Source organism: Saimiri boliviensis, chromosome 19 (genome assembly GCF_048565385.1).
Source record: "Saimiri boliviensis isolate mSaiBol1 chromosome 19, mSaiBol1.pri, whole genome shotgun sequence".
NCBI lineage: Eukaryota > Metazoa > Chordata > Mammalia > Primates > Cebidae > Saimiri > Saimiri boliviensis.
Genome location: NC_133467.1, coordinates 629,167 through 642,727, shown reverse-complemented (window position 1 = coordinate 642,727; position 13,561 = coordinate 629,167). Strand labels below are relative to the sequence as shown.

At 34.7% G+C, this 13,561-nt stretch overlaps 1 protein-coding gene across 8 annotated transcripts in view; it reads right to left on the bottom strand.

Moving 5' to 3' along the window:
* The window catches only part of KCNT2 (potassium sodium-activated channel subfamily T member 2), a 436,518-nt gene that overhangs the window by 42,247 nt on the left and 380,710 nt on the right, over window positions 1-13,561 (bottom strand). For all 8 annotated transcript variants that reach the window (XM_074389701.1, XM_074389699.1, XM_074389705.1 and 5 more), the window contains 2 exons: window positions 13,179-13,262; window positions 12,072-12,200 (listed from right to left, as the gene is read on the bottom strand). In XM_074389701.1, coding sequence (XP_074245802.1) covers window positions 12,072-12,200; window positions 13,179-13,262 — 213 coding nt within the window. The remainder of the gene's footprint in view (window positions 1-12,071; window positions 12,201-13,178; window positions 13,263-13,561) is intronic.

The window sequence follows — 13,561 nt, the reverse complement described above, 5'->3', positions numbered from 1 at the left end:
CATACAACCATAAGCACTTACATAAAATTAATGGTAAAACAATAGGTACCAGAATTAATGACAGACGTGGTACAAATAAAATTGTGTAAAGGTGGACTTAATGGAAGTATGTTAAGAAAGATGTCTGTGACTGAGTTGAGTGAATACGTGTTGAGTACGTGTGCAAGGCACACTGGATACAATCAGAAAAACATAGGCATAGTTTAGAGGTAAGCCCCCAATTTCAAGTTTCATTTCTCAGTATTCTCAGTTGTGGAGTAGTAAGCAGAAGAAAAATAAGAAATTAAGGATATGAGAATATATACAAAAATTATCATGGAGGCCAAGGAAGAATTACTTTTCTTGGAATGAAATGGGGTGATGGGTATTATCAACTAGGTCTTACTACAGCATTTTTCCTTCTAATCTACATTTCATAAAAAAATCTATTGTTATAAAGACACTGAAGAAGAGGAGAACTGAGAAAATATTATTAGTTTATGTAGCAATGCATGTGGTGGGAGTTTCAAATTCAGGTCATACATCTTCCATTCATACAAGTATGCTAGAGAGGTTACCAGTGACTCTGAAGTAAATTTTCCAAATAACAGTTTTCAGTATTTAAGGTTTGAGATCCTTCTCTAAAGTACTCATAACTTTTGAGTTGTGATGTTCAGAAATTTATTTTAAATCTTTAATAAAACTGTGTTAATTTTCTCATGTTTCTCATCATATGGCTCCACCTATGTCACAAACACTATTTCTTAGTTGTTTTTCTTATTAAATCAGACTATTTCTCTTTTCTTTCACTGTACAATAGTGGAATGCTTTTATCTTTTCTGAAGGTACAGCATTGCTTTTCTCCTAAAAGTTAGTGGAAACTTTAAAAATAATACGATTAGCAACAAAATTATTATTGCTGTTCGCTTTGTAACTATTTTTTGGGGTCTCAAGACATGTCTTTGTCCATCTATTATTTATTTGATATTGACTATCGTGGCCCAAGGTCTGAATCAGCCTGGCCCAAATCAATACTGATTTCATTATAATTAACTTTTCATTTATTAAAAAACAAAGAAAATGGTTTCCCTAACCAAAGGTTTCATTTTATGTCTAGAAATCACCAAATATAAGAACATATTTGCTTTTTACACAAAAATGTTTAAGTATGTACGCTTAGGTTTGTAGATAGTATACATATTTATAAACATTTGTAATGAATATTGATAGACAACTGAATCACTTTATACTCTAAAATTGACTTACAAACAAAACTAACAAAGAAAAAATCATTGTAGAAATACACAAATTCAACCTACACATCCAGGCAGTCAAATGGTTCGCATCATTAGAATCAGTTTCGTCTCATGCTCTGTCAACTTAACAGTGAATTTTCATTTATAATTTCCCGGAATTACTGAAAATATAGTCTAAAGCAACGGTTTCAACAGGCATGTGTGCATATGAGTGTGGGTAGGCATGCATGTATGTGTATAGGGTAGGCCAGAGGGGCTATCACTCTATCACCTTCAGCATATTATAGTCCAGAAGAAAGGACCCAACTATGAAGTGTTCAAAAGCCAGTACAGCAATTCTAATGTGAGTTCAGCACCTCCCCTGCCATGCACAAAACATTTTAAACACACAAACACAACCCCCTCCCCCCACCCCCACAATTCCCTTATCCTTTACAACATCTGAGAACCAACGGATAAATAAGCCTGCAGGAAGAGAATTTCTATGTTACACACAATGCTTTAATTAAAGAACCAAATATATGACCTGGGGAATGTAAACATTTGTATTCTTATGTAAACAATCCATCTAAAATAGTACCATGGATCTAAACATACCATTGCGCACAGTTCACGATTCCCTTTTGTAGACCTAGGGAAGTTAAATCGACTTTATAACTTTCTATTCAGTTTTCATTTTGTAGACGAGCGGCTGTTTGACAGGGAGCTGTGATAAAAGGCTCAATTTACTTTCTGTGGCAGTGCTAAGTAGAGGAATAACCTTTAGACAGTTTAAGACATTACGTGGACAGAAAGCCATGACTATGGACTTGAATTAAGTCAAACAAATTGGATGCATTAAGTAGCTTCTCATTAGTAAGTGTGCCAGTGAAACTCTTACTAAGTTAACGTAAGTAAATAACGCAAGTAAGAAATGCTTTCCTGGGTTTGAGAATGAATGAGATTAAGAATCGGTAGAACTAGAAAATAGTAGAAAAAAAATCATAAAATGACGTAAGAAAAATATTTAAGAGTAAATTTTTGTTAGAGAGAAAGTGAAACAAAATTACAGATGAGCTCAGACTCATAGTACATGTGTGTGTGTGTGCACATGTGCACACACAAGCTGTTTTGTTAGGTAAAACAGCTTCTGAAATAAATTAGTCTGGAATCTATAACCTTTCATTTCTAATCAGGGCATGTACTAAGAATAACATAAGGGTTCTCCTGCATAGTAGGTAAAGGAGGTTTACTCTAAAAAGCTGAATAGCAGAAGAAAAGAATTACGATGCACTGAAGGTTAGTGAACATACCTACGCTTAATATTAAAGTACTTAATCATAGGAGTACTTACTTTAAGTATTTTATTTATAACTTTAAGTGAACTGACATGAACATTTTCTGAGGTGGCATCATCCACCCAAAAACAACGCACCAATGAAGAATGATGAAATAGGATCGATGTTACTTTATGTGCTTTGCCACAGAATTACTTGCCTTTAACTCTGAACAATTCACTCCACACATTTCCGCCTTTTTTCTACTTTGTGGAAATGTTAAGAATATGTTTTTTCCTCAATCTGCTACATATAGCCAAAGTACAGCTAGTAAAAGAAGAGGGCAAGATTTAAACTCAGGTCATTGCTCATCGTGTTCCACCTCCAGTGTCAATTGGTCAGGCAAAATAATTGGTAAGTGACTTGTCCAGGAATGGGACAGGAGGTTCAAGTAGCTTGAAATCCAGCAATAAAAGTTTTTACTCAAAATACTAGGCATCAGACATACACTAGAGATTCTTCATCATTTGAGCAAAGAAAAATTATCCTTCATCTGGCTGCACTATGCAAGATAGTGAAGAAAAGAAAGTTTTGATATATTAAATCCACCAAAAGTTAATCAAATCTAAGAACAGGCATGACATTTTCATGTCAACGTTCTGAAAACTCTTTTGTTTACTGACACATTTTAAGTACTTTCCTGGGTGCATCTGAGGCCTACAAATAAATATTCGTAATTCTGGTAGGTAACAAGATGGAGAGGATCATACAGATACAGATGACGTATTTGCGTTTCATGTTAGGGAATTAGAACAGCTAGGGCTACAAACACAAGGTTGCCATCTATCAATATAGAGACAATTGTTGAAACCACAGGAAGCAGTCAACGCCCCACAGTGGTAAGTAGAAAACAGCCAAAAAACTACAAACAGCTTTTGTAAATATGTAGTTTATTTCACGTATATTTTCATCTTGCCTAGTTTAATCCATGTTGTTTTCCTTCCCTCAAAAAGTCAAATTCATGGAAAAAGGGTAGGAGGGTGGTTACCATTGGTCAGAGGACAGGGGAAAGATGAATGTCAAAGATAACTTTCTGTTATAAGACAAGTACGTTCTGGAGACCTCAAGAACAGCATGGCAACTACAGTTAATAATAATATACTACATGCTTGAAATTTGCCAAGAGAAATCTTAAGTAGTCTTACTACCATATTCTTAAGAATATTTACATACATCTTTGTTAAGTAAAACAGCTTCCGAAATAAATTAGTCTGGAATCTATAACCTTTCACTTCTAATCAGGGCATGTACTAAGAATAACTTAAGGGTTCTCCTGCATAGTAGGTAAAGGAGGTTTACTCTAAGAAGTTGAATAGTGAAAGAAAACTGCTTTTCTAATCACTTTAAAAACCGTGATAATATCTTCAAATATCTTTCATTATTAAGTTTAATTAGCACAAAAATATTGAAAATAAACACTTCTTAGACTTTAATCTTTACAATGGTACATTTCAAGCAACTTATTGGAGAAATATAAGTACATTAATTTGAAGAGAAAGCATTTATATGCATTTAAGTTTAATTGATTTATTTCATTTTAAAATCAGAATATTGAATTTGATATTTAATATTATTTTTCTTTAATAGTTCTGAATTAATAGATTATACCATTTCAGGAAAGGGAAACAAACAGAAAATACTTACTTGTGATGCAATTTTTTGAGACTGACACAAGGGAAGGAAAAAGAAACACACAAAGCACAGTTTAAATAATGACTAAACAATACATACATGGAACAATCAGTAACAGGGACAAAATGTGACATATACCCACATAGCAAAATCCAATTTCAGGTGTATTTCTCATAGGGCTTTTGAGCAAAATTAGGTAAAGAATAAGCTATTATTTTTAAAGATTCGCTCTTGTACATTGTTTTTGTTTTGCGAAAATTGTCTTCCTAAGTTTGATATAGAAAAAGTGTTGCTTGGGGCTGGGCGTGGTGGCTCACACCTGTAATCCCAGCACTCTGAAAGGCCAAGGTGGGCAAATATTCTGAGGTTGGGAGTTTGAGACCAGCCTGACCAACATGGTGAAACCCGTCTCTTCTAAAATTACAAAATAGCTGGGCATGGTAGCACATGTCTGTAATCCCAGCTACTTGGGAAACTGAGGCAGGAGACTCGCTTGAACCTGGGAGACGGAGGTTGTGGTGAACCGAGACCACATCTTTGCACTCTAGCGTGGGCAACAAGAGCGAAACTCCATCTCAAAAAAACAAAAGAAAAAAAGTGGTGCTTGTGGAAGAAAGTAAAATAATTAGCAGTAGCTTACAAAGCTACTATAGTCACAACAGAATACTTGATATAATTATTGAGACACTCAACAATCATTATTGGTGTTAATATTTGTACTGTTTTTAAATTTCTTATCTTTAAGTAAGATTGATTTTTTTTCTACTACATATACAGGTAATTAAGTTAGTTGACAGAAATATTCTAAGCTCTCCAGTTGGTTATGGAATCTAAAATAATTCATTTGCCTAATCAATGTATAATAGCTAAGTAGGTGTTATGAATAAAAATCATGTTGTCTTATTCTTCAAGTATAAAGAACAACAGTCTATTCATTTTTGAATATGTGGACGTAACATTTTCAAGTATATTCTTTGATATGCTTGAAATATAACTTGTATATATATATATATACTTGTATGTATAGAATTACAATAGTATTATCTATTATTGTAAATATAAGAAATGTATAATAAACATTTGATTGTGGGTTTCCTGAAACTACTTCAGGATTCCTTACACATGGCAGAATGAAATAAATGTTGTTTGAGAGAATAATAGCAAAGAAAAGACAGGCAGAATTTTAAAATCAGTCACTCCTATAGAGATTTTATAATAGGTAAATTTGTACCTTAATAATATATTTTAGATGCTATTTCCCATTTCGATAGTAAAGTGTTAATGATTGGCAGATGGAACAATGATTATTCCATTATGCATGTTTTTGGAAGCTACAAGATTTATTTACTATAAAAGTGGCCAAAATCCAGAGCAGTATATTCCACAAATTTACTGCATACACTATAAAAGATGCTGGTACATTAATATGCTTTAAAAGGTATGTTTCTAGTTTCTAGTAAAGTTTTCACTGGTTATAGTATACTTCAAACAAATGAAATTGTAAGTACACTGGAAAACTGAGGCAAACATAGGTCCACCTCTTCTTAATCAAAGGACAAATATGCTTATTAATTCTGAATTGTTCAGATTTTAGCAAGTTAATACTATGTTATACGCTATATGGTAGATAATACCCCCAGTGGAACCTGGGTAGCCTTTTATTTTCAAAAATTATTGTTTCTGCAATGAAAAGTATAAATATTCACTCTAACTGGAATAACTTAACCGTATAAATAATCTCAAGAAAATTAAGTTCTGCCATTAAGTGACTACAGTGAGGCTTTTTGCATTCCATGATTTTGTATTATGGATTGAGAAGGAAAATACTGATTCTTTTTGTCCACTAAGAGTAATATATGTCCCTGTCCTTCCTGTATATGTTTTCTGAACCAGGAGTATATGACGTCTGTCAAAATGCCCTGGAATAGAAACATACAGATGGTGGTAGTTCTCCTGGCGTGGATGGCATGTGACTAGTTATGAATGGGCAGTTCCATCCCGACTTTGCTTTCCACAGACTGGTTTTCACACAGCCATTGTGCGTACCCTCACTTTGCTCTGCTTGTGTTTGTGTGACTTTTCACTAATCTACAGCCCACCAGAAAGAAATGGGATAATATTCCAGGGCTTCTATAAATGTTAGTAATTTTGATTATCAATGTCCTTTACCAACATTTGTCTTTTTTAAAATGTCACCTAAACTTTAGACAGCGATTCTCCCACCCCCAGAGCCAAAGCAGTTACCTCAGAGACATAATAAATAATAACTTCTGTTTCTCTACTCAGAACATGGGAAGATACTAAAGACAGGCAGGAAAATGATGTGCCATGAAAACCTGCATCTGCCTTTAAAAGCTATTTTTTTAAATTTCATGAATAAACAAGAAAGCAAAGTCTAAATTCTTTATATTAGTTTATCCTTACATAAAATATTGACATTTAATAAAAGTTCTTCATAGAACAGAATAGATTTTAGCACTTAAACATGTACACATTAAAGAAATAATTAACGAATCGGTCTAATATCATTACGTTAAGCCTATACATCTATTAGTGTTTTTTATTAGTTATAAATGCAAGGTTTCAAGAGTCAGAAAATGTTACAGCTTGTTTAGAAAAATAGCAGCTCATAGCATAACCTCTCTTAATTTCCTCTCATAAGATCTGTCTAGTTTTGCCTCTTTTAGTGGGATGTGTTGTTCTTTCTCTATTTCTATATAATATGCTTGATTATTATTTCATGTTTTTTTTCAGTTTCTGCTTTTATCTATTGACTTCTCACTCTATAAGAAGAGTCATTAACAATCTTTTACATATATTTCACATCATGTTTTTTTCAGTTTCTGCTTTTATCTATTGACTTCTCACTCTACAAGAAGAGTCATTAACAATCTTTTATATATATTTCACTACGTTTGCCCTCATCATCTCAAAATAGTTCAGCATAATTTTTATTGGATCAAAATTCAGGACTTATTATGACTCAGTATACTTTACAGATGAGATATATAGGTGTGTGGTTCGCATTCATTGCCTGCACACATACTTTAATTGTTGATAATGGTGTTATATTCCTAAAGTCAATAATTGTCTTATTGTATAAATTGCTTTGATATGTACTTAGATATATACAGTAATTCATCCTGAACTCTCTGGCAGCTGTCTAATGTTAATTGAAGACATTGAGATGCTTCAGGAAGTCTACAGATTTAATCTTCCTAAAGAAATCTCTCTGAAGCCTTCTGACCTGCTCTAGGTCTCCCCTCATGCTTGGGGGTCTTTTCCTCACCATCCTGTTGATATCCTTGACTTTATTTTTGTCACCCGGTTTCCATAAAATGTCTGATTTCCTGCAGATCATGATTTCTCCCTCATTTTGGTGGGAGTAGTGTCCTTAGAAATCAGACATGCGAAGGACATTTTTGGAGAATATATATACTTGACATCTTACTTGTTCTGCTCTTACACAAGTTTGATAGCTTTGACTGGATAATTCTGATTTGAAAATAATACTCTTTTAAAATCTTGAGAGCATTATTCTATTTTATTCTGGCTTGTGGTATTGCTGTTGAGAAAACCCAAATGGTACATTGCATGTGATCTATCCCACCACCTTCACTCTGAAAGACTTTAGGAGCCTCTCCTTTCCCTCAGTGTTCTGAAACTTGATGATGTGAGTCTATTTTAATTCACTGTTGTGGACACATGGTAACCTTTCCCATCTGGAAACTAACACATTCTGATTTTTCTAGAATTATTACACTAATATTTCTTCGGTTTCTATGCATTTCCTTTTTCTTGAAATCTTAAGATTCAAATCTTAGAACTCCTAAACGAGTTCTCTAATTTGATCCTTTGTTTACTCTTCGTCCATGTTGTGAATTCTTGCTCTAGCTTATCAATAACTTCCTGAATCTTATCTTATAAGCTTTTCCCCTTCTGTCGGGAATATTTAGTTGTCTTCTTCTTATTAAAGTAAAAGACTAATAAATTGACTGAAAGCTCTGGGGGAGATTCTTTTTATTGCTGCATTTCATGCTGATCTGGCTGGATTACTGAACTTAAAGAATCTCCCACATCTGGCAGGGCGCAGTGGCTCAATCCTGTAATCCCGGCACTGTGGGAGGCCAAGGAGGGCAGATCACGACATCAGGAGATCAAGACCATCCTGGCCAACATGGTGAAACCCCATCTCTACTAAAATACAAAAAATCAGCCGGGCGTGGTGGCACACCCCTGTAGTCCCAGCTACTTGGGAGGCTGATAAAGGGGAATGGCCTGAACCCAGGAGGCGGAGGTTGCAGTGAGCCGAGTTTGCGCCACTGCATTCCAGTCTGGCAACAGACTTAGACTGTCTCTCTCAAAAAAAAAAAAAAAAAAAAAAAAAAAAGAATCTCCCACGTCTGTATTGTTAGGCCTTTCCACTTGGGTTGGTCAGTTCCCCTAGGAAAGAGTCTTCCATTTGCTGCTGAAGTGTAAAGTGTACAGAATAACCCTCTAACTGAACTTTCAGAATTCAGGGTGATGCTCCTAGCCCTTAACTGTTTCCAGGGTCCCCCGGCCACAGACCACCTCCAGGGAGTAACTCTTTAGTATGCATTCATACGGAGAGAGTGACAGCAGCAAAGCTTTCTGAACTTGAGGCAAATTAAGATCTGACGGCAACCTAAGCACAAACACAGACTCTCCGTAGTAATTACCAAATCAAGTTTCTACTTCCTGAAATCTAGTGTCTTTCTTTAAATTCTAGTAAAAGGACAGTTGCATTTTGAACACTAATGGTTATTTAAATTTCAGAACTTTGCTTTTAAACCATCTGATATTTGAGACACATGGTGAACTGTTAGAGCTAATCTGATTTTATTAGACACACTAAGCTCTTATCCTGTGTTTTTATATAATCTGAAAAAAATAACGTTTCCATCATTAAATACAAAAAAACCTCAATGTCTTTATTGGGTTAAGATTTAATTGATGTCCCTTTCTACTTTTTTAGTTGAAGGTTAATGTAAGAGATACACACTTTAATGTTACTTTTGCATCTTGCAAAGCTATGACCACAGATAGGTATTACTCATCATGGAATCTAAAATCTCCAAATTCAGGAAGCAAAGAATATACTCATCCTTTTAACAAATGACCAAGAAAAACAAATCTTTTGCAAGATGAAATTTAACCTTTCATGTACCAGACTACAATTACTTTTTATTTTTATTTATTTTTTTTTTTTGAGACGGAGTTTCGCTCTCGTTACCCAGGCTGGAGTGCAATGGCGCGATCTCGGCTCACCACAACCTCCGCCTCCTGGGTTCAGGCAATTCTCCTGCCTCAGCCTCCTGAGTAGCTGGGATTACAGGCACGCGCCACCACGCCCAGCTAATTTTTTGTATTTTCAGTAGAAACGGGGTTTCACCATGTTGACCAGGATGGTCTCGATCTCTTGACCTCGTGATCCACCCGCCTCGGCCTCCCAAAGTGCTGGGATGACAGGCTTGAGCCACCGCGCCCGGCTATAATTACTATATAAATAAACATATTGCTATTGTTTACCTTATTTACCAGGAAATTAAAAATTGAAGTCAGGCTCAAGTGTAGCACTCAGGGTATGCTAGATGTTGAGTAAAATTAATTTCTCTGTTCCTACTAAAATATTTTGTTGTAAAAAGTGCTTGGTGTCTCTATTTATTTCCGTTAGTTGCCTCCATTCTTTCTACAATAGGCAGAATTTAATATTTAAATAAAAATACGTGTGCCAGAAGACGGATTGAAATCAGTGCAGAAAAAAACAAAAGGTGTCATCTTTATTTTAAACAGTGCCCTTTTATCATCCCAATGATACGTATTTTTAAATATAATCTAGACATTTGAGAATTTACAAGCATTTTAATGAGGTGATCTTTATGATGGGCAGAGTTGACTAAAATGTAGTTAAATACTCCTTGACGACAATTAACATAGTTATCCTTTTCCTACCTGCAATGTCAACAGCACACAAAAGAGTACTTTAATAACACATGGACACTATTATAATACATAACACTGACATGGACATGCAGTTGACCAAGGGTAGAATTTACTGCATTGCAATTCTCAAAGCCTATATGTCAGACAAAAAACATCGCAACATGCCGCTGTATGAAAATCTTCTTTGTACTGGCTAGGGTCAAATAAGAAATGGTTTATATAGACTGAATATTTGTTCCCCATCACCCCACAATGCATATGTGAAAACCTAATCCTCAGTGTGTTGGTATTTGAAGGTAGGGCTTGGGGAAGACCATTAGATCATGAGACAGCTTTATAAAAGAAGACTCAGAGAGATGCCCTTCCCTTTCACCAGGTGAGAATTCAGTGAGAAGATGGCCACGTGAGAACCAGGAAGCAGGTCCTCCCCAGACACCTAACCAACTGGTGCCTTGATCTTGGATTTCCCAGCCTTCAAAACTGAGAATTAAATTGCTGTGGTTTACAAGTCCCAGTCCATGGCATTTTGTAATAGCAGCTTGAACAGATAATTGTGCTTAATTACCTGGGTATGAAAGCTTTGATCTTTTCTTAACCTTTAATTAAATAATACTGTTTTTAATCCAGTATTCTTAAAATTTTAGGCATTTCTAGAGAAACATCTTACATATTTAGCTGTCTGGTTTGTTTTTCTAATCAATCAAAATTCCTGACTTTCTCTAGATTTGTCTCATTCTTTTCAGTGTGAACCACAACGACCACAAGAAAAGAAAAACTCAGATTCAGCAGGAAAGATGGCAGCAAAGCTCCACTTAGCACCCCTGAAGCTACAGTGAAACCACCAAGAAGCACCTCAGAGAAACTGGAGTATTTTCTGCTGACAACATACATAAGTGTCAAACTAAACTTTTGACAGCAACAACAAAAATCTACCCCATTATTTTTATGCTTTCTATAAAGTTCTTTTCTATACAGGGATTTGGTGATTTTTTTTCACAAGGCGGTTTAATAACCTTATAAATTAATGAAATGCATGTGTCTGATCTGAGCCTTACAGTTGACATAATTTTGTATCAGACCAAAAAATTGGCTAACCAAATTTTTAAATAATTTGTAATAACTTTGAAGTGTCTGAAGAAAAATATATTTCAAGAATACAAACCACAACTTACATTAAACAATTTTGTAGATATTGATAGAATGATGCATTTATACAAAATCTTTCTTTCAGAAAAGAGTCTAACCTAAAAGGTGATATTATACTAAGGCTTTAAGAACTACTTAAAACAACATGTACCACATGAAGTGACCAAATCAAAATGCAAATATGTTTTCAGCTACACAAACTTATCAGAGATTCTCCTTCCATGTTAACTGGATCAAGTTTGCTGTTAAATTTACTGAACTTTTCTTTGGGAAGATCTGACACTACTCTTATATTCAGGAGTTTTCTTTTGGCTTTAGAGTGGCCATCCATCTGGAGATTGAGAAATGTGAATACTTACTAAATTTGCTTTGCTTCCTTCAAAATGCTAATATACGCAGTAGGGGCATATATTAGAAATCTAGGTTGCTTGCCTGAGAACTTTTCTTATGTCTCAGAAACTCAAGGTTATTTATAAATAATTTGCTTCCTGATAATCTTCTAGAAACAGCTAATCCTAAATCTACAAAAGTCACCTAAAACCCAACATCCATAAAATCAGAACAGCCCCTTAGCCAACAATATTCTTTGGAATACTGACACAGTTTAGTAAAAAAAAAAAAGCTGAAAAAAATTTTACTTCTGAGATTTAACACAATGTATTCAGGTAGCATTCTTTTCACTTTCTATCGCATTTTTTAGAAATCAGTTTGTAAGTTTTTGAATGATTGCATTCATCTGGTTAAACATCAAAATAGGTATATTTTGTTATTTCCAAACCTCAGATGTAGTAAGTTTCTGAGACTCAGTCCTGTAGATTCCAATGGGAACATCTCCAGTAGAAGAACACAACTTCTGATAAAGTCTGGCGTAAGTTCTGATCCATAAGTCATCTTCAGTAATTTTCATCTATAACACACACACATTATTTACATATTAAATGTGTCAGAAAAAGAGTGCTAGTGGTAACTTTTCACTTCTTTATTTATTCATTTTTGTGGGGTCAGAATCTCTCTCTGTCACCCAGGCTATGGTTCAATGGTACAACCCCGGCCCACTGCAGCCTCAACTGACATACCTGGCTCAAGCATTTTTCACTTCTTAAAGGCAGAAATTATTAGTGTTTGCAAATCTCAAAGTTATATTTCATGCTTATCCATCTATGAAATTTATTTGTTACGCATCACCAAGCTTAAGAAATCTACGTACTCAATTTAAGGCAGCATGACATTATATGGGTTCGCTATCAGTAGGCAAGAGAGCACTGGTAACTGACTGGGAAATGCAAAGCACATGGAAACTCTTCTGCATGCAGCGATAACTGAAGGCCGCCACTGGAATTTAATGTACAGGGTTTGCTGATGTGACCAAACCTAAAGTAAAAAAGACACTGGTACCATAATGACTTGTTCCACCCAATGTTCTAATAATGCCCATATTGAGAAAGATGTGTAGTAGAAGAAGCACAGTGCTACCAAACAGGAAACAAAAGTTGTAGTCCCTCTTTGCTTCTTGTAAATCTGAACTGTTAGCAAATAATTTCATTCAGTACCGTTGGACAAATGCACTTCTCTATAAAACAACGGGGTTAAATAGTATGATCACCGCTTTCCCGGACAGTATTGCATCCTACGGCAGGCTCAAATTGCCAGTTATCAAAAAACATTCATTTGGCATTTTAAACAAAATAGCTATTTATTATGATTATTAATTAAAAATAATATACTTTCCTTGAAATTTTAAGGGAATTTTAAAAACTCAGATGCAACTCTGGATTCACAATACAAAAAATAACATATGACACAGAAGAATTAGCAAAGTATATGGTAGCGAGATTTCAGAACCTTCTATCACAACAATCTTCTACTCTAGAGATTATCAACTTACAGAACAAAGAAACCCAGACCCTGGTGTAGTGTCCAGTCCCAACAGAAGTCTCGTGATCGAAATCATATAATCCTTCACAAATGACTGCAAGATAAACAAACGAACAAAATATACATATATATTTAATATAATATATGTCAGAAGTGCAGAACACCTAGAAGTGTGAACAACTAACAACTTCTAAAAGATCATTTCTCATAACACATTATGAAGCCTCCATAGGAAAAAAATGTAATACATCTTGCTGGTATCCTAGAAAAACATGTATAGTTAAGCTATTCATAAGGAAACATTGGAAATAATTTTTCATCTAGAAATATCTCACTGTGCTTATATTTTATGTGTGCTATTAGGAATGATAAAAACAGTTTTAGAATTTTTAA